The sequence below is a fragment of the Ciconia boyciana genome, chromosome 1 (assembly GCF_034638445.1).
Source record: "Ciconia boyciana chromosome 1, ASM3463844v1, whole genome shotgun sequence".
In the NCBI taxonomy this organism is placed as follows: domain Eukaryota; kingdom Metazoa; phylum Chordata; class Aves; order Ciconiiformes; family Ciconiidae; genus Ciconia; species Ciconia boyciana.
The window spans coordinates 28,031,577-28,054,555 of record NC_132934.1 but is presented as its reverse complement, the minus strand read 5'-3'; the positions used below and the strand labels follow the sequence as shown (position 1 = coordinate 28,054,555).

The 22,979-nt window shown below is 39.2% G+C and overlaps 1 protein-coding gene across 1 annotated transcript in view; it reads right to left on the bottom strand.

Moving 5' to 3' along the window:
• Positions 1 to 22,755, bottom strand: part of CTTNBP2 (cortactin binding protein 2) — an 88,547-nt gene extending 65,792 nt beyond the window's left edge. Inside the window, exons 1-2 of the mRNA XM_072871460.1 lie at positions 22,553 to 22,755; positions 9,645 to 9,752 (exon numbers count right to left, since the gene is read on the bottom strand). Coding sequence (XP_072727561.1) covers positions 9,645 to 9,752; positions 22,553 to 22,621 — 177 coding nt within the window. The 5' untranslated portion in view covers positions 22,622 to 22,755. The remainder of the gene's footprint in view (positions 1 to 9,644; positions 9,753 to 22,552) is intronic.
• Between the last annotated feature and the right edge of the window lie 224 nt (positions 22,756 to 22,979).

The following is a 22,979-nucleotide window of genomic DNA, read 5'->3' as shown; positions in this document are numbered from 1 at the left end:
AAATGTGTCAAGTAATTTTATAAAAAATAAATTTAGCTGACATAATATAAACTAAAAAAAAATACAATACATAAACCATGATCAAGATGGGGGCGGGGGGGAAATCAAAATGTGAACATTCTTTAAGGTTGTGTCTAACACCACTTTTTCAGTTAGGTGAACAAAGAACATGCTACATTATTTTAAAACTTTAAATAAATGACAGATAAAGAAATCATTCCAAACTAAGCACTGAAAAATCATTTAATCTACTAACCTATCTGAGGTTTATTCATATTTCATAGTTTCCTTGCAATTAATTTTAAATAGCTTGCAAGCTTCAATGGCTTTTGACAGCCATTTCAGAAAATTACAATAAACTAATATTAAGAAAGTAAAAGCTTTCATCATAAGCAGACTTATTGGACAGGTAAAGACAAACTATATTTAAGAGCAGAGAAAATGCATATGCAACCATAATTAAAGTCAATAAATCAAAAGTAGTGATCAGATGAGCAAGGACACAAACCACAGATCATTACCTCCCAAAAATTTAGTAAAAATTAAATTTTTGCAAAGAAATTGCAACATGCAAAAATAACAGTGCAAACAAGGCATTATCTGACTTCTGTTTCATGGTTCACTTCTGCCATCAAGGCCAACAACTGCCATCATACTGTCTACAACAATAACCTTCTGTTACATACAGACTGACATCTTCTGCTCCTCCTTCTATCTAATCATCATTTTTCAAAGACACCTGTTATGAAACAGGCTGTCTTACTGGCTGCCAGAAACCTCTAAAGCTGCCTTCTGTGTGCTTTTAGCTCCATTCTTTGGTACGAGAGCACCATGGGATTCATACGTATAGAAGTTGTTCAGATTTGCATTTTAAATTCACAACAACTTAGCACAATTACTGCAGGTAAAGGTCTTCATAATTTATAGGTTGTGTAGCTTCCTTTGACAGATTACAGTTAATATACATGTAATTTTTCTACCTATTGGTCAAATTGAGACCAAGTAAACTATACGGATTCATTCCCTTTTCCCTGATAGCTCCCAGGTTTCTTCCCCTCTAACCCCAAAGTTCATGCTAGAAGTACTAAGTCTTATAGTACAATTCTTGTTGACTTTGTGCAGTAGTTCAGGATAAAAACTTTATCCATACACAATTGACAATTATGGTGTTGGTAATAATTCTATTTTAACATGTAACTTACAGAGTACAGGCAAAACCAAGTATCACCCCATCACAAGATGCCGAAGACAATAAATAACATAAAAAGGACATGAAAACTCTAACTGATAAATCCAGTTTTCTTAAATGAAATCTCAACCTGCAGTAGACAAAAGTCTGCCTTGGCCAATTAAGGAAGCTCTTCTGCTAGACAGAACTCACTGGGAAGCAGACAGGTCAAATTAGGCAAGTATAGCTTGCGAGTATCTACAGCTCTCCTTCCAAATATTTTAATAAATATTTATCTTAATTTTTTTTTCAAGGAACAGCTAAATCATTACTGAAAATGCAGAGCTAGGCATGAAAGGCTCCACATTTTGCATAGTTATTCCAGTATCAGTCTCGGTTACCCACCAAAAACCTAACATTGTTACATAGTATACTGTCATGACAAACTATGATACACTCGGGTGTTGTTTTTTTTTTTTTAAGTATTGTTTGATCTTCACATACACTTAAAGAATTGCAGAAGTGGTACAGAAATATGTACACATGACAGTTATGATCAAAATAGTTCATGTTTTCAATGAGATTAAAATGAAACTATATTGTTCAGTGCTTAATCATTATCAGCCGAAATTGAAAGGCAAGTTTACTAATAATAGCCTTCCACAATGCACAGCTCAGGACTTGAAATCAAACTAGCTTGAGCAGAAAATGCATTCTGCCCTTTGGGGAGAAAGAGACTCCAGAAGAGCATTTTACAATGACCCATCTGGCAATTTCACAAGCAAGGTCCATCTGTCTTAAATTCAAGAATGATCGTAATGATAGAAAGCATTGGGGAATTTCTGGTTTTAGAAAGTGAACATGGTGATATAAAGTTATTTTTTTTTTTTTAAATCTAGACGAAATCAACTCATCTTTCCTGCTATATTTACACAAACAACCCTGGAAAAGGGCATTTATAGGTACACAGTGACTATGTCAGCATTAGCAGGTAGTGCAGCACAACAGGAACAAGTTTGTAGAGCAACACAGTTGGTACTGGGAATGTGCCTGTGGTCCTGGCATTTGAAAGGAGGTGTTACTTAGGACTAGCTCTGCTCTCAGTTCAGTTTATGCAGTCTGAGAGTGGTCTGTGAGGCAAATCAAAGCAAAGTTAGGTGGGGACAATGGGGAGAGTTTCTTCAAAAGCGTGCTCTTGGTCTGAATACTAAGGTAGGTTCACTCAAGTAGTTCATTCACACACACATATTATATAGATGTGTAAAAAATGGCCTTTATCATAATGAACCCCAACATCTTATAAGCTACCCGTAACACCAGAATTTTCTAATAGAATGTTAGTACAAAGAAACATTTTTGTTGTTGTTCTAAAATGCAATACTTTATATACAATCAAATTGAATGTTGTTTTGCACTTTTAGAAAAAATGGACCAGAGTTTTGAAGTAATGTTGGATTATACCATTGTAGCCTTGGAAATAGAGTGTTTTTCATTGCAACTAGTTATTTAAGAAATTTCTGAAACAATCCGATCATTTCAAAACAAATGATCCTCCTAAAAAGTATTAAAACTTTTTTTAAGACTTGCTTTAAACTACTGAATTTCTCATGGAATTGAATACTGATATCCTAGTAGTTCTAAAATGATTAACAGGAGAGTTGGAACCTGAAAACTGGCTTTCAATATACAATGCATTATCTATTTTAAAGAAACATTGTGTAATCTACACAGTAATCACTATACGTTCTAAAAGCTGTTTATCCTTATTTTAAAATTTTGTCTTTTTAGACTGGAATCTTTTTAAGGTAAAGCTAATAGAATGGGTTATTAAACTTAAATGTGGCTATGAGGTATTATTACATGATGCATTAATTTCTGTCTTTTGACCTACCTATTTCATTACATTAATATCCACACCTTCATTACAAAATTCAACCATTGCTCTTCAGGAACTCACATGCCTTGCTAGGGGAAGTCAGAAATTATCTTCTATAGATTTTCTACTCGGACATAATATAGAAAGTATGATTCATTTCCAGCTCTATTGATTAGCCTGCAGGCCTGTCAAAATGCTTAGATTCAGGGAGATAGACTGTACTTACAATTCAGGCAGAACTAACTCCCACAGCAGAGATCTTTTTCTTCTTAGATAAACTTAGATAGTCTAACTTAAATTCTCTGAGCAGCTAAATTAACACAGTCTGATTTTCCCTAACTCTGTATTCTACAGTTCATATACAGTGCTCAATAACAGACACCACAAATCTCTGCCTGTCCTTCAACTAAGGCCCTAACCACAGTATGACTTTTCTTACCCAGCTGCCTGGTTTTATGACGTTACCTATTTCTGAAATGCTTAACATTTTGCCAGGTTTTGCAGAAACTAGCTAAAAGATTCAACAGACTTTGTTGAACAAACACATACATAGAAGATAAGCTTTCCTGCCTTAGGAAGTTATGGTAAAAATTAAATACAATAGGGCTTTACAACACCGAAGAAACACCTACAACCAAATTCACCTTCCCATTCTCATACTGTCCTCCTGACCTGGCCATCACATACACAGAATCTGTTGATTTCAAGCTCACTTAAGCTCGGAGACAGGACGTTGGCCCATAGTCATTGATATTGTAGTCAATTGTAATTAAACAAAAATATATCCGTTGTTGGTATTGGCAATTCTTTCAGCCATTTTTTTAATCTCATTGGTGATTTTTCCCAACAATCCAAAATAAGTTGTTCTAAATATATGCAGTGTGGTATATTAAAGGATCTAGTATGATAAGAATGTGCATTCTTTTGTTCACATTAATTAATGCATACCATAGAAGCAAGTATAATATAAATTTTCATTTTACCATTGACCACCTAATAAAATCTACATAGGCAAATAAAATTATTTTAAAAATAAACAAAATTCCCAACTAAATTGGGCTTTAAAATTTTAGATGAAAAATAACCTACTAATGATTTAACTTTGAGAGAATTGCCACTAAAAGCAGCATTTAGTATTTGTAATTCCATGCTTGACAGTTAACACTAGCACTTCAATTCATCGTATGAGGGTCAATGCACTTTAAAAAATCCTCTAGAAAGCAGGCAGATACAGCAACCACTTTACAGCTGAAGAAAAAAAAAAAAAAAAAAACAAAAAACAATAAATGAATGCTGTATTTGAGATCACATGTGAGAGGCCAGACCTGTGCTTTATGTGGCCACATTACCTCTACATTAGGAATATATTACCCCCTTATTACAGGCAGACAGTTTATTTGGATAATTGAGACAGATGGAAGCTGCAGCTATAGTTAAGTCTCCCTCCTTTTTTAGCTATATGCGTTCCCAATAGCAATTAAACAGCATGTTATTTCTCATTAACGAAATAACTTTAATGATTTAAATGTTAATGTGAGTTTAATTTTAATTGCAGTGCAACCCTAATCATGGAGCTACTAAAATAAATTACAGATTCAAAAAGAACCATCTTAAGTCATTTGGTGTAGTAGTTATACAAAATCAGAGTGCTAATGAGAAAGATTTACACAAAGATCACCTCCTTAAAGGTGAATCCTGATCTTTGCTGTTCTTCACAGCAAATTTACTGTTCATTTGGTGAATAAATCTGGAAACTTGACCCTAAGTGTGACAAAGGTCTGCTCTTCCAGAGCTGTTGGTCCTCACAGGGCTGAACTTGTCCAGCAACTTAAATTGCTCTGGTTGATAATTACTGTAACTTTTTCAAATCTGAATTTCTCCGACTCCCAAATTCCAGACAGCCAATATTCCCCAAAAAAGAAACAGTATTCGTATAGAGGTTAATTCAGCAAAATACTGTGAGTTCTATATTGTACAAATCAGGGCATACTATAACAAATTTATACATGCTATGGGCAAAAAACTCCTCAGCTTTCTCTGTTTATTTCAGAGCACCAAACTACTTTTACAGCAATAGTAGGAGACATTGACCCAGTTAGATAAAGTTTCAATCACTGAAGCAGGAAGCAACAGCCTTTTTTTGGAAATAGGAATGCTATGTGTTCTTATGTATCTGCAGTTGTGCATATTATAAAGAAACAACATATTGTGAAAATGTGGAAGTATACAGATGTCATCTGCATATTTCTTACGAATGCAGGTTGGATTTGAAGTTTTGTTTTTGTTTCAAAAGCAGACTTCAAGATATCAAGACTTTATATAAAATACAATGGAAACTACAATACATTATGCACAAAGATGCAATAAAAAGAGTTAATTGTTATATGTGACACCTTGGGTTTGGTTCTCTCTAATTTATCATGTGGCACAAATTCAAGTGCCTTAATAAAAATCTATTACATCAACACTATTAACTTTACTAACTAAACTTATCTTCCCTCCCCCCTACGCCCACCCCCTGGGATGACTAGTTAATTTAACAAGGTTTCTTCCCATAATCCCAAAATACTGGCCTTTCTCACTTTTGATTTTTATTTTTTTATTCACACAGAATAGGTAGAATGGACCCTGTGCACTGGAACAATACCCAGTGGACAGACTTAAAATTCCCTAGTTCAATCTTTTCAAAGCACAGTAACAAACTCTGAAGCCTTTCTCCTTTATTCTCATTGGACTGCACCTTTTTGAAACGAAGCTTCAAATAAGCAGAACAAGTTATGCAACATCTTAAAAGTGCTAAAAAGAGGAGTTAGTAGCCATCTTCTCTGATACCTACTAGCACCAAGAAAAATTAAACTGAAAGTCATAAAATACAAATTCATTTTATGATACAATGAATACATTGTAAATGAACAGCCAGAAGACAAGCATCTGAAGACAATACAATTCTGAAATCCTGTCAGAAAAGCAATATTACATCAATACTAACTGATACAGGGTACCATTCTGGAGTTTAATTTCTTTCACTAACACCTCAAACTGCGCATAATTTTACAGCTATTTTTTAAATAAGAGAACAAAAAAACCCAGAAGTCACAAAAACACAACACATTCAGAAGATTATTATTTTATATTTCTATGAGATATTAAGTAGTAGAGTTTGCTCCATATATAGGACTTAGTCTCAATCCACAAAAACAAAGACATCGTGTTTTCTGCTTAATCCATCAGAACCCGAATAGGCAAATTAACACTTTTACAATATATCCAGAAGCATTAAACTGTAATCCTGAAAATCAAATTTCTAAAATAAGTTAAAAGAATTCATTTAAAACAAGATTTTAAAAGTTATTTAAGTGAGAACTCCATAATACATACACTATAAACATGGCATAGGAAAAAAACCCAAACAAACAAAACTAGTAAGGCACAAGTTCCAACTGCATATCTTATCCAAAATAATGTTCCTGCTCCCTAGTTCTTACCCCTTAACTCTCTGTCAGAAACCTCTGTTCCATTCCACCAGGGAATACTGTGTATAAGGTGTGGATTGTGATGATATGACATGCATATCAAGAGAAAAAACATTTGGCACTGTGAGAACCATGCTCCTGTAAGAGGCAGCCTGAAAAGAAATCCTACCTGTGGATGTTGAAGGTAGGTGTGGGTTTTTTTACATAACTGGCTTTATAGACAGAGAAAAAACAAATCAGATCTGTCTCAGATCTTCAGTAAAGCACATGATGTGGCTTCACACAAAATTAGTGAAGTGGGAAACAAGAGAGGTCAGTGTAAGAATTTATACAATGGGAAAAGGACAGACTAACAGATGCATCAAACAGGTCTTGTTAAAACAAGAAACTTCATGCTAGGTGCATCAGTCTTTAATTACATTCAGTATTATCAGTTCTGTTGTGATCAGTCAAGATTGATTCACTTTAATGCCAGAACTTTCCAGGAGAGGTATTTCCAATAGATACATAAGTATTATTTATTGCACAAATTTTACAAATGCTCAGTGAAACCCTGCAAAATGAGTACAGATAAGGGCACACACATTTAGGAATGATGTAGTTAAAGTATTACAGGGAAAAACCTGAGATGACAACCATAACAATGAAGTTACTTTCTAAAAGAAGATTAAAAGATCCAGTCCTATAGTCTTACAAACAGACCAAGAACATGTAAAACTGTTTAATAAAAATATATACCACAGTGACTGAAAACTGTCAGGAAGATCACTTAAGAGGAAAAAACAACACACATATTGTCTAGTATAGGGCTGGAAATTATCAGGCTTTGACCTATCAGAGAAATTAGGCTTTGAAACAGCCTGCAGTACTAGTAGAATTAAAAAAAAAAAACAAAACAAAACAAAACGAAAAACCAAAAAACAACCTCCCCAAACACACAAACACACACTCACAAACTTTTCTAATTTTGAAACTGAGCCTGATCAGCTTTTGAAATAACAACATAAGTCTTTTCCCTTATATGAAAACCATTTCCTTCTTGCTTTAAGGATACACAAAGTAGGTATGCGAATTTGTTGAAACAAATCAAAGTACTAAATTTCACACAATTCCAATGGAATTCTCGTTACTCACTTTTTTAAAAGACCTATATTTGGCTACCTAGTAGCTCATTTTTTGCGCTGCTTGGAGACGCCAGCTGCTGATACTGCTGACTTGTGGCTTCCCAAGGAAGAAGCTAGAAGATCCGAAAGTATCGTATTCCAAGATATCAGGCTACAGTTTTTCAGCAGGTATAACTTCCAAGTTTTCCAGTACTAGCACAGCTAACCAGGCAAGTTGCCTGGAAGATCTGAGTTCCACATGGATTTTGTTTAGAGGATTTTACTACAGAATACAGGAACTGGAAATTGAGATGCAGGAGAATAAAAAACAAAACAAAACCAAACCAGTTTTCAACATTTATATATCTTATGTGAAATTGAGCTATTTTTTTATATTGATCTATATTAGTCATTAAAAAGCACTGTGTACATACTACCCATTTCAACAGGGAATCTGATGTAGACTTTTTCTCTCCTGGGACTGCACTATCCTGAATGTTTAATGTTGACTGTCATTAAATATGTACTGCATTCTTCTTTTTTTTTTTTTTTATTCAGTTCAATTTCAATACATCCATTATTTGGTATGTAGTGTGGTAGCCTGTTCATGACTATGTATTAGAGAAAATTATCTGATTATTCTATTTGCATTTCTCCAAAGTTAGAAGAGTCAAAAAAAGAGATTCTGGATGTGGTGTGCACGTTGTTTCCCTTTTACATAAGCTTAACTGGCAGTCAGGGAAAATAAAAAGTCCTAGTCCAGGCAAATGAGATGTTAAATTGTAAAACAGCTAGAATGAAAAGGCAGTACATTTTAACATATGCATATACCTGAAGGCCAAACATCAAATAACTTCAAAGTGCAGTAATCCCCCAGAAACATATAGCTTCCAGTGTCTTATTGTCGTTACAAAATGAAAATTGTATTTTATAAGAGAGGTTTATACCTATAAAGTCTTTAGTTATTAATGCAGGTACATCAGTGACAGCTACTTTAAAGCTCCATTTGCATCAAGTGATCTGAAGCCAACACAAAACAAATTAAAATTGAATAAAAATGCATTTACAATTGTTACTGTGACATTACAAGTGGAAAATGTTCCCACACTACTTGATAATCATTACACATACTACTAAAAACTAGTATTAGATATATTTTATTACATTGAGGTTTTGCTTTAGGCGACCTTAAAAGGCATAATTTCCCTCTATCCAACTACGAAGCTATAAATATTTTCAAACCATGTAAGGCTGTTTTCCCCACTAAACCTGCAGTCTGTTTGGCAGCTATGTTAAATTTTATTCTGTTCCGGATCAATTTTAAAGTCATTACCGTCATAAAAATGTATCATCTTTTGATTAAAACACGGTTTTGTTTGTACATTTCCAGTCAGCTTTCTAAGTTGCCTTTCAGACTGCAACCTTCTGAAACAGAAAACCAACCTTCACATGTGCCTAAATCTAATCAAGCAAAAATCGGCAAAAATCTAATCAAGTACTTGTGAGTGCTGTTAAGAGTATGTATCCCATATTTCACCTTTTATTAAAAAAAAAAAAAGCAAAACAAAAAAACACCACAAAAACTTTTCCCTAAGTGGATATGACCATTCAATTTTGTCCCTCCTTCCATCTCACAGGAAATGAATGCATTGAATAGACGAGATGCGCAAATATATAGACCATTAGAACAAATGATGAATGGACTGAATTTTCATTTGAAGTTATTCCTTCTTTCACAAATAACAGACTGTACAATATAAAAGAATTTAAAGAGGAAGTAATTTTGCAGTTTTCGCGCTTATTTCTCTGAAATTTTGTTGGTATTTTATACCAAAATTACATAGAATTACTGAATGGCAACAATTAAACAAGAGCATATTTTGTGATTACTGAGATTTAGTCAACCTAAAACTTTAAAAATCACAATTTACTCTTCCACTAATAATATTCTATGCACAGTATAAAGGAAGTGGCAAAGGAAAACTAAAAAAAAAAAAGCAAACCACAACAACCCAGTAACTTACCCGCAAGGCTTCAATTACAAGGTCTCGTGCTTCTAGTTCTCCTTCCATTATACTCAAAAGCATTCGCAGTTCTGGCTTGCTCAAGTTATCCACATCAAACTCTTGTTTCTGTAAGAAACAAAACGCTGGTGAACACACTGACTAACTGACTGCAATAGTTACTGTAGATCTGAAACATAGACATATTGGCATCCTAATTATGGGTTCTTCAAACATCTATAACTGTCAAAAGTTGAGGTGGCTTTATCTGTAGTATACAAATTCGAAATGAATATCAAATTGTCTGATTCTTTTTATTTAAAGTGAAGAAAGTAAAAGCCCTCCAGTATGACGCTGTTTCAAATCCTATACTGTTGCAAGGAATCGATCCTGCAACGTCTTGTGAATGATGACGGTGAAATAGTAAAGAAACTAACTTTGTGACTAACAGTTCTCATACGCAGCCTCACAGAGACCGAAACAATTCAGCAGACCTGAAATAGCACATCAGGGATGAAGGCAAGAGAGGATGAAAGAACCTAAACCACAGTGCACCTAACCCAGTGTAACCCTGTGCCTCACTTGCAAACAACTACCAAGTCATCACACTATACTGGCCTAAATGTGAATTTTTGAAGCACAACTTGTGAAAAGACTTGAAATCTTATCTGTATGCTTTATTTGCAGTCCCATTTGTTTGGTTGGAGGGTACAGTTCAGGTTTAAGAAGAACTGATGAACAACAGTTCATAGCAACAATATCTTCTCACTCCACAGTTACCAAGATCAGTGTAAGTCTGACTTCCACCCCTAGCAAGACAGGAGAATGAGTTTATACTGACGATGAAGATCACCGAGCACATGCATAAACGCTGTATGCTGGGAATATCAGTACGGCTTCTGTAAAACCAAATCCACCTCATGAACTGCTACAGTTCTGTAACAGCGTCAACAGACACATGGGTAAAGGGGATCCACTGGACACTAATATATTTGGATTTTCAAAAAGTTTTGGACAAGGTCCTATATTATTACAGAAACTCCTACCCAACAGTACTGGATGAAAAGACACTTCCTGGGTAAGAAGCAAACACTATGGGTAACAATCACTTTTCAAGATGGAGCCAGGTAAGCAGTGGGGCACCTCTGGGACCAGCTTTATTCAACTTCTTCATCAATAACCTGGAAAAAGGATAGAGAAGTGGCAGAGACATCTACCTCATGTGGGAGTTGGCACATAATTTCTCACTTACAAGATTAACATCCTCATTTTGCCACTATATAAGACCCTGGTAAACCTCATCTCAAGTACTGCATAAAGTCCTCATCTAAAGGTATAGAATTGGCCAACTAAAAGGATGAAGAGAAAAGGAGTAACTACTATATGAGGAGAGACTACAAGGCTGGAAGTCTTGATTTGGGAGGTGGGGCAGGGGGAATGTTATTAATATTTACAAAAAACACAAAGGTAGTAGATAAGATTAATACAAATCTTTTGTTCACCAATATCCACAACGTTAACACAAGCAGACGCTTAGTGAAACTAGAAGGGGATCATTTTAAGGGAGAGAAAACAATATTTATTCCATGTGCTAGATTCAGCTGACCAGCTTGATTTCCAATACGCTATTCACTGCAAGATAAATACTAGAATCCTTGCTATGATGTAGATGTGGCTCCTAGCAAAACTCTGAGATGCAGACACTCAGCTATCTTCAGTATGAAGTAATCAGTTGCCAAAGTAGCTGAACTGTGTATCTGGATATACTGTCTGTTTTCCCTCAAGGACGTAAAATCTAAGACTTCAGCTACCCAGGAGCTTAACTTCATCGCAGGAAAATCCAATAAAAATTAAAGCAAGTACCATTTCTGCTTTCTCAAGGCAAGAGGAGGGCAAAACAGTTGTTATTCCCTCAGGCTAGAAGGACGTAGATCAAAACTACCCAAAAGCTATAACTATTAGATTTATTCTGTAAATCTAATTTTTACATTGTAGTTAAAACTCACAGAGGTGCACAAATGGCTAGTGAGAACTGTATGCCAGAACTTTAGCTATTTGCATTTGATGTACATAGGATTGAGCTTCTTCATTTATGTGAACAACATGGATCAACATGAGGAGCAATGATTTCTATTAAGTGTAACTTTTGACGACAGGGCCATCCACTCTAACCAATATTTCTAGGCTGAACAATAGTTATCCTCTATTTTTGCTGCCTGGGTCAGCTATTCCTCTAATCCAAAAGATCAGAGGAACCTCTTGCCCTCCATGCCAATGGATCAAGAAAAACAACTGGTTTCTCTGAAGGCTTTTTCCCAACATATGCTGCAGCAGCCTCTCACAGTGGTCTTCACAATTTTATACAGTGCTCACCAATCTATGGACACATATAAAGTGAAAAGTTACTAAATGTATACAGTTCCTCATATAACCTAGTGTCAGTAGACTAGATTTTACCTTGTAGGCTGCAGCAGATTTCACTCTCAGCACTTCTAACTATTAAATTTAATTCAGTCAGATAGCCAGACCCACTTATCCACCCTCCTTCTTCTATGAACCACTTCATAGTATCTAATACCTCAAGGACAGCAATTGATTTATTCATATAACTTCCTTTACAATAGAGAAAAACTGTCTCCATTTTTTGGATGGAAAACTGATGCAGAGATATTTTTTCCGAACAACACAGAAAGCAAGTAGTATAAAACACAACATTCAGTAACAGTCTTTTAAGTCTCCATTCAGTGGTTTAACCACTACATTATCTTTTCTTTCTAAAATATGCTTGCCTCCTCTGACAAAGAAGGCACGCAAGGTTTCTGATAGACAGGGACAAAGTTAAGAGGGGTATCCACAAAAGTACAGTGCAAGAAATGTGATCCTACTCTTTTCTCCACGTCAGTAAATTCAGCTTGTCAGGAGGTATAACACAGGGCAGCTCTTTGTCAAAAGACTGATTGTACATCACAGGTGAAACTTCTCATTTCTGCAGTCTTCCACAAGACATAAATGAAAACACTCTTACATTCTTAACAAACCAGAGGCATTCTTCAACATATGTGATGCAGTGATGAGCTTTTTTAACTAAGCATCTGATCAAGCAATTAAAGTAAATTTTGCTCAAGTACACATCCTGAACTAGAACATATGAAAAGACAGCAATAACAAGCAATTAAAAGTGCTCTCTGGTAATTTACAGTTAGATATAAATAAACACAAAAAATGTTAAAAGAAAGACATACCAACAAGATACGCAACTTAGTTTTTATATTTTTCATTTTAAAAACTTGAAATAAGAACTAGCAAAACTACTTAATATATGAACAGTTCTAGCATATCAGACTAAAAACCCACTTAGCTGAGCATCCTGTCTCCAAAAGCAGCCCATAATGGAAATCAGTATCAGAGCAAGACAAGCACATAGTGGTACTTCCCAGAAATACTCTCCCAGCCTCCAGCAATTTTCAGCTTATGCACCTTCTGAGCCAGAAATTGTGATTTTGCATGTAGTAGCCCTTGGCTGACATACCTATTGTGAATTTGCCCTGTTGCTTTTTGAATCTCTAGCAATCTCTAGCATGTTTAATTTTAGCATCTACAACATTCCACAGCACAACTACACATTTTAAGAACCACCACCTTTGCTGCCAGTCTGCCATCAGCTACTTTTGTTTGATGCCTTCTGATTTACTAAGCACAGAAAACGTAACCTATTATTACTCACACTCTCCATGCTACACATTCTATCAGACAAGTCTTCACATACATACAAGGAACAAACAAAATTTCCCAGAACTGATGTCCAAAATCAACCAGAAAAGACACACAAACAGAAAAAGTGAAATAAAGAATTTAAGAGCTTTTTAGGATGAAGGAGAAGGGCATCATTTTTCAAGTCTTGTTTATGAATAATTTTGTGCCCACTGAGGCTTTCTTAGCATAACTTTATCCAACAAATTACGAAACTGGAATGACCACTTTTTTCCAGTACTTTAAGGACAGCTTAGATTTGTTCACTATGGATAAGTAACCTCGAATCCCCTCACACAGCGTAAGAGCGTGCATGGCAGTTGCTGATGAAGCTACCACACCTTCTCCCCATGCACATCTCTGAATCAGCACTTATGGAGCTACAATGTAGGTTACCCTATCTGTATTGAGTTTGCGTGGCAAGGTTTTGGTACAGGGCGGGGGGGCTACAGGGGTGGCTTCTGTGAGAAGCTGCTAGAAGCTTCCTCTATGTCCGACAGAGCCAATGCCAGCCAGCTCCAGGACAGACCCGCCACTGGCCAAGGCTGAACCCGTCAGCGATGGTGGTAGTACCTCTGTGATAACATATTTAAGAAGGGGGGGGGAAACATGCACAACTGCAGCTGGAGAGAGGAGTGAGAATATGTGAGAGAAACAACTCTGCAGACACAAGATTAGCGAAGAAGGAGGGGGAGGAGGTGCTCCAGGCACTGGAGCAGAGATTCCCCTGCAGCCTGTGGAGGACCCCACACTGGAGCAGGTGGATGCCTGAAGGAGGCTGTGACCCTGTGGGAAGCCCGTGCTGGAGCAGGTTTGCTGGCAGGACTTGTGCCAGGACTTGCTGGAGCAGTCTGTTCCTGAAGGACTGCACGCCATGGAAGGGACCCACGCTGGAGCAGTTCGTGAAGAACTGCAGCCTGTGGGAAGGACTCACATTGGAAGTTTGTGGAGGACTGTCTCCTGTGGGAGGGACCCCATGCTGGAGCAGGGGAAGAGTGTGAGGAGTCCTCCCCCTGAGGAGGAAAGAGCAGCAGAGAGGTATGATGAACTGACTGCAACCCCCGTTCCTTGTCCCCCTGCGCCGCTGTGGGGGAGGAGGTGGAGAACCCAAGCTTAACTTTACTCCTGAGAAGAAGGGAGGGGTGAGGGGAAAAGTGTTTTTAAGATTTGGGTTTATTTCTCATTACCTTACTCTGATTTGATTGGTAATAAATTAAACTAATTTCCCCAAGCTGAGTCTGTTTTGCTTGTGATGGTAACTGGTGAGTGATCTCCCTGTCCTTATCTCGACCCATGAGCCTTTCGTTATATTTTCTCTCCCCTGTCCAGCTGAGGAGGGGAGTGAAAGAGCAGCTTTGGTGGGCACCTGGCATCCAGCCAGGGTCAATTCACCACAAGATTTAATATATGCTCAAGCATAGTTGTAAAAATATTTTTAAGATTTAAGTAGATAAAGCATATGATGAAATAAAACTATCCTTCCTCTTAAACTGTCCCTGCCATCTTCTGGGGATCAAAATGTCAGTCATGGCAGGCTTGCCTGAAGTTCTTATTCAGATGGAGCACTGTTTGCCTAAATCATAGAGAAAACTGTTGTTTAGATCTAGAAAACTAATCTTCCTAACATCTTCCAGTGGAGCAGTAAGTCTTAGATCTCCAAAAAATAAAGACTGTATTAGTAGCTCATGGCTTATGTGTCATCTGGGGTTTAGCTACAATACCTCTGGTAGAGTGCCAAGCTGTAACAATTTAACCAACAATTTAACAACTATGTAACTGAGCCATCCATTATATTGGTTTTATAACAGAGATATATGAATATGTTGCCCCAGGGTGACATTTGGCATACACAACCAAAACACAAGAGAATTTTTTTCTCTACCTCTTTCGGATTTTAAAATGTCTGGTTTATTTGATTTATAAGAATAAAGTACCTGAAAAAGACTACAACTTCAGTCCTCTATGTCTCTAAAACTCCACGTTATTTTTCAGATCAGTTTTGTAAGGGGTGTGTGTTGCCTGGCAGCAAGTGCGCTCACAATAGAGCAAACAGCTAATTAGCTAAAACTCATTCAACTACCTATGTATGCATCACAAAAAGAGTACAGGCAAAATGATAACCTGCATTGCTAAAGATTAAAAGAAGCTCTACCATGAACCAAAAAGAAGACAAAAGCATCTTTTCTGAACAAGAGAAGGACAACTTAGGACAGCAGTGACCAAACTGGACAGACATTTTCCTCCCTCCATTGTCTTTGGAAAAGATGGAAAGAGGATGAAATTGGAAGGTCACCAAGAGACACAGGAACAGAAGGGACTCTTTGCTACATGCATAGCTATTTAGAGCAGAGATGGTAAAAGTCTTTAGGGTTAAATTTATTTCACCACCCTCCCTCCAAAAAAAAAAAAAAGTTCTTGTGAGTGATTGGCAGTGCCAATAGTTTGGTTTTGCTGACCTAGCCCAGTTGATAGTACTGGCAACTTCAGGAGCTAAGAGTGCTGTTCATTGTGCTACCACAGCAGCTGTTACAAACTCTGCTGCCTTCAGCAGAAGTCTGAATAGGTGAAGTATAAAAGCCACAGCTTTGTACTTTCCCTAAGCAGAACAGAGGCAAAAAACAAGTTAGCTGTGGATTAATCACAAATGACCACGGAAAAGAAGCTCCTTCCTGCTCAGAAAGCAGCTAACATCATAACCTTTTTAAAGGTGGATCTGGGTAATAACCCAGGACTTGGGAAAGAAACCTGTGGAGCATAATTGAGGGCTGAAGTGGTAAGACAGGAGGGGAGAAGTATAAAAATGGTGTACAGGAAAAGACATAGGGAAAAGCTGTCAAAAAAAAAAAAAAGTAGTCCTTTCAGAAGGGAAGGGAAAGGTATGTATCTACATTTGTTACATATTTTATACTGAGTTCCATTAAATACACACAAGAATCCTCTTGAGGATTCACAAAGCAGACTTCCAAGATGTAGTTCTAAAAATAAAAAGGTTTGCTATTACTTATTAGGCTATACAAAGTAAACTTTTAATATCGTGATGGCCTCACATCTCTCAGACCCATGAAACAACTGCACGAGGGAAACACAACCATGATTCATACATTTTACAACATCAAGTACGTCCCCCAGGTACAATTAATCTGACCAAGTATAAAGATCTGTTTTGACTAATTCTATTTAGTTGCCCACATAGAAGTATCTACTGCGATTTGAAATGTCCGGGGGATCAGATATATGTTTTTGGGACAGGTAGATATGACACAGGACCTACGAGAATCATCCATGCTATCTGGGCTGGTAGCAGAAGGCCAGCTAGGATACCCCAGAGTATCACATATGGACCACTAAAGGAAGCCCTCAAGATAGGACTAAGACACCTAAAGGTAGGTGTGAGCTATGTAAGCTAGGTACCTAATGTCCCTTTATTTTCAACAGAGAACTGATCAGCTTAGTCAAAAGAGCCAAGAACACTATTCAGCCACCAGAACTATTTGCTCATAGCTCCACTGACTGTATTGGTAGATTTCCACTGACTGTAATAGAATATTAAACACTGTGTGTACATGTAGACACCTAAATTTAAGTGTCTTGAACCCCATCCATACCTCCAAGAGTCAGCTGCCTAAGTCACTTCACTCAAAAACAGAGAAGCTCACAAACCTGTTTCTAAAACAGGTTATTCCTTCTAACCACTTACTTCACTCCACCAACTATAAAAGGAAGTTTCAAGACCTAGCTCAACATAAACATGGGTATGTGGTCAAATGAATCCTAACCCTTTTCTAATAAAGAAAACTCTGCAAACAGAGAGAGTATTAAAAGAAGTAGTTATAATATCCACACAGTATTCATGAATACTTCAGGAAAAACCACACTTTATTGCTTTGGCTGTGGAAGCCTTGTTCTTTAGTCTGAAACTAGGGTAAGAGTCTGTGACCCCATGCTTCTCCAGGAATTATCTGATGCAAAAATAAATGTCCATTTCTCACCCCATCCAAGATGAACTTAAGTAAGATGTGACCTATAGGAATGTTCTTGACAACAGAAACAAATATGAAGGCAGAGAAATATCTTTCAAGGAAAAGCAATGCTGTGGAACTTGCTCCTCAACTAAGACCGAGTTTCTTGCTGAAGAGGATATCATCTGATGTTAACATCCAGGACTTATATAAAATTTCATACAATCATATCTGAGGGATCATGAGGGGACTGTGCATGCATTTAATTATGCCCATACATTAGCTCAATGACTTTTACTGGATTCTTCACCACATGAAGCTACCTGCTTATTCTACCCTCCTCTTCCCCAAGCACAGCTCCCTTGCTTTCTGGGTTTTTCAAAGGTTTTCTTTAAAAGGTATGGGGGAGGTTTTGTTTAGTTGCTGTGGGTTTTTTTGGCTTGAGCTAACTGCAAAACTTTTAACAGCTTCAACATTAACCATAAATATACCTCAAAACTGGGAAATCTATTTTGGAAACAAAAAAACCAGCCCCCAACCCCTCCAAAATTAGTAAGACACTGACCTTTACACATACCCAATATTGTCATAGCTGTTAAAACATGTTTGCAATCTATTAACAGACACAAAGGTACTTAGTCATTTTTTATTTCAGTGCAAGTTAGGCAACAAAGTATTTTTTTATGGATCTAGGCCCACGACCCTTCAATAACCATGTTTAAACTCTTAAATTTAACAGGTAGTTTCTATTCAGAAAGTTGCTTTCAGATAAGTCACTTCTAAGGCAAATAGTATATGATTAGATCCAGATACAGGTGCACATTCTTGAAGCTATCTTTATAAGTTTTCCAGAAGCTATCTTTAAGTCTTCCAGAATTTTACACCTTACCCTGTGCTACAATAGAACCAAAAATCAATGCCCAAGGAAGCTTTAATTCACATACCATAGAGGCCATACCTCTTCCTTAAGCCTACCTGACACTTCCCGTTTACATATTCAAGGATTACACAGGTATTGTAAATCAATTGCTCCCTTTCTTGGGTAGGAGTAGGTGCTGAGGCAGACCTCAAACTGTTGTCTTCCTGAGCTCTTTCCTTGCCATCCCAGTTTCCGTCTCCATTCCTATCTTGCTGTATCACCTCTGAGGCCAAAGCAACGCTTACACAAATGAAGTCAAAGCGATTGGGAAAACAACAGGACGTACTGCATCCTACAGATTTACACCTCCATGCCACTTTCACACATCTCTGGCTCGCAGCGTTGCCGCTCTGTGCTTCACCTTTAATGACAGACAGTGACAAGTCCACATTTGGAAGAGAAAAGAACATTTACAAAGTGGACTACATTCAGTGGCTTTCCTTTCTCATCCCCCAGGACCTTCACAACAAGGGAAGAGAGGCTATGCTGCAGGTCGGGGAGTAGAAGGCACAGAAAAGGCAATGCTGTAGTTTGGGGTAGGGGGAGGAGAGGCAGAAAGGAGGTTTGAAGTATATCACTGCAACACCAATCTCTCATCACAGAGGAGCAGCAGTACTAAAACAGACAGAAATGTGCTGTCTCTGCATCTCACCTACATCCTGGAACAACACAACAGCATCGCGCATCTGACTGGATGAAAATAACTTCTCTGAACAATAACACTACACTGAGAACTTCTATTCAGATGAGGACAGTGGTAGTTAATCAAAGCCCTTTTGCAAGTGACCATTTTCCAGGATGTAGACCCTAATTAGAGATATAGTCTTTGCTTTTCAAGGGTTATGGTCTCATTTTTCTGCTACTTGCAATACTTTTCAGATAAGAATCTTTCCAACTGATCTAAATCAGCATGTATAATTGATCTGATCAAACCATTATTTAGTATTTCAGTATATTGACCAGAATGACAGTTCTACTACAAGCATTCTTGCAGATGGATAGATAGTGAATATACCAAGCTAAGCATAAAATCCTACACGTCACCACAATGTGTCATGGAATTTCTCTCCATTTATCAATTTTTTTAAATATTGAGAGTTTTTTCTGTAGTGCAACTGTTCTGTATTGTTATTGACCCACAGCAACCCAGACTGATCCTTTCGGGTATGCACACATCATTCTCAATGAATTTTTGACAGATGAAGACAGCAGCAAAATCCCTACTCACTTTAGAGGAGTCAAGATTCCACTCTACCAATATCCTCTATATGTACAGCTTTACAGACAGCAGAAGGTTCTGTCTTTCAGAGAAAAATAACATTTATGCTTTTGATCACTGGTCAAGCAAAACCAAACCCAGAAATTTTACTCAATAATCTTAGCAAACTTCATGTTGATATAACAGGCTTTTCATAGGCTTTGTTAAAGCTGCACTGAAGCTGTAACGTGTGACAAGCCAGCCCTCTACGCGCAGCAGGCTGATGTTCAATGTTTCAACAAAAAGACTGTCAAATTGGATTATTTCTTGCTATTATATAATCATTATTGGTAGACATTATGCAGATGGAAGTCATTCAAAGATGTTTTAAAATACACACATATGTTTTCTCTCAATTCTAGTCCAAATTGCACCAACACAATTTCACTGGCTTCAGTGCAATCAAGCTGTACAGGTATGAAAAAGGACCAGAACCACTCCCTTGCCATTTTTTCTTGTCATCCTTAACACGATAAAAATACCAATATTTTGTGGGAAAGAAGTGGTGGGCTTACCAAATGCTGTGCTCCATCCAAGGAAACTCAGAATGATAAGACTATCGGCTTTGCTCCTAAATGTAACACACTATAGAACAGTCTAGGCTTTTTCAGTTAAATTCCCTGGTGAATGTAAAAAGAGGAGGGAGGGGACACTTCTTATCCTTTTCTACAGTGCTTCTAAAAGCAGCAAAAAAAGTCTTTTTTTCCAGTGATGTTACTGATAGTGTACCAAGATGCAATAACAGCATTTAGTATCAAGAAACCCTACTGTACCATCCTGTGTTATACATCTCCTGCTTACACCAAATTTACACATTAACATATTACTATTACAAATACTGTTCTTACAGTTTTTTACTGCACCATTTGTGCAATCAGGATTCTGAGAACTGAAAAAAAAAAGAAAAAATCTAAAACTGTACTGAAAACAATATTTTGTTATAAGTTGAAGTTTAGCGTGACTTACAAGATAGTCACTTGGATGCTTACTGTCATCCTAAAAGTAAGCAAGATGATCCAATTCATAATTCTGTATCTTGAGCTTAAAGACAGAAAATAAGCTATTCATACTAACCCTTCAAAAGGAATATTGTATAAATATTTTTTTTAATCTTTTCATTGCACAGAGGAGTTCTTTTTACTTTCCTGTACCAGAGATAAAAATGAAACAACAATCCAACGTTTATATTGTCAAGGAAAAAAAGATGAAAAGGAATATTAAATATTTAATGACTGAAGGCAAATTAAAAATAAAGGTAATAATTTTAAAAATATTTTGTTATTGCTTAAGTATAGCTATTACTTTTGTTATAGCAACACACAGGTTACTTCTCAGCATCTCTTCGGTTTTAAAAAATATTTTAAAAGCAGTGTGCAGTGTAGAGCTATTGCTCCTACCTTCCACAATGAGAACACCAAATTGCTTGAGTGGCTTACACTGCACTGCCTAACAGGACAATATTGGAGTGCTACTTGATTACAAGCTACTCGTTTGAGTTTTTCAAAATGAAACATAAGGCAGTAATAATATGAGTATACTAAATAATTTAGTATAAATATTTTTTAATCAAAACTAGGGCTTTAAAGTACATAATAGTCTGCTTTTATGTATTCTTACCTTAATATTCACTTATGTCATGGTTATGTCATTGTTTTAAAAGACAGTGATGTTATAAATATTCACTGTGTAAGGTTTACTTTTTTTAAGTAAAACTCAATTTCCACAAGACTGCAGAAGTTAAAACACACAAGGAAGATTAAGTGCACAGTTGGAACAGGGTTTCGGATAAGAATTAGTGCCTGTTTGAAAGAGAACAAAATAATAAAAAAAAATGCCAGCAATAACCTCGATTTCACAGAAACTAGCGTCCCCTCCCTTCGGGGGTCATCGCCTTCAGAAACGATCCCAAGCAAAACGTGCACCACAGCGGTTTTACAGCCCTAAACTTTACACGGTGCTACGAGGCCGAGCACTTAGAGCCTGATTTTGGACCTGGCCACCCCGCTCTCACGTCGGCGGTTAACACAGGCTGATTAGCCCCGCACCGTGCCCAGGCAGGTTTGACCATGCCAGGTCTGGGATGCGCCGGGCGAGGGAAAGCTGCCGGGCTGAGAGGGGTCTGCCACTGCACGGGTGAGGAGCCGGGGGCCCACCAAAGGAGCAGGCCGCCCGAGGGGAGGAACCCCTGCTCCCCTGCCAGGGGGTCGGGCCGGTGAGCAGGAGAGAGGAGCCCACCGCTCGCCAAGGGGAGCGCAGCCTCCACCCGACACCGTTTTAACCGGCTGGCACCACACCGCGTCCCTCCACCTCCCCAGGCGCCTCACCCACCCCCAGAGAAGACAAGCTGGGGGGGGGTTACTGCTCGGCTTTTGGGGATATTTTAGGCGGGGAGCCAGATCCTGCCCCTGGGGCGCAGGCCCGGGGAGTGCAGACGTCTCCACACACCGGCGCTCGGGGCGGGAGGGGAAGGGACGCTGCCCCGGCGCCGAAAACGCCTCACGGGAGAAAGGAAGGAGAAAGCAAGCTCCTTGCGGGCCCGACAAAGGGTTAAAGATCAACATTTCCCCCCGCCCTGGTCTGACAGGTCCCACCGCCCCAGCCGCTGTCACCACCTCAGCCCGCCCGAAGAGATGGGGCGCAGCCGCCCTCGCCGTGGCAAGCGGCGGGAAAAAGGGGGTGGGTGTGCGAGAGGCGAGACGGCGGAGCGGACCCCTCCTCCGTGCCCCCTCACGGGCGCCGCATGCCGACCCCGCGCCGGGGCAGCGGGAAGGAACAATAGGGGAGAGAACCCGCCGCCCCCGTTGAGGGGAAGAGGGAGGCCGGCAGGGAGGGAGTCCTCGCGCCCCTCTCCCTTCTCCCCGGGGCGGGACGGGGCTCAGCTGCGGTGGGTCCCGCAGCCGAGCCCCGTCCCGCCCCGGGGAGAAGGAGGGCGGAGGGACGGAGTGGGGGAGGCAGGTCTCCAAGCCCCGCTTCGTCCCATCCCCACAGGGAGCCCTCCTCGCCCCGGCTGGGTCGAACACCCCTCTCCCGCCAAGCCGGTTACCGCTGCGGTGGCCGCTGAGTCCTCCCGTCCGCCAGAGCCCCGCTCGCCGCTCGCGCCCTCCGTCGCCATCTTCCCGCTGTAACGGCTCCGGCGCGGAGAGCGGCGCGGAGCCGAGTGGCGGCAGCCGCCGCCGCCAGGCGCTTAACCCCCTCCCCGCCGGCAGCGAGCCCACCGGGAGCTGGGGCGCTTAACCCCTCCGGCGCCGCGCAGGCGGGGCTGCCGAAACCGAGCCGCCCCTTCGCCGGCCGAGGCGAGCGACTCCCGCCGGCGGCCGCTCGGGTTTCCCCACCCACCCCCTCCCCGTCCGCCATAAGGCGGCCCAGAGCCAGGCGGAGGAGGGGGAGCGGGACTTCTCCGCGGGCTGCCGGCGCGCAATGGTGGCGGAGGGGAGTGCCCCCACCACCGCGCTGCCCGGGCCCCACGCAGG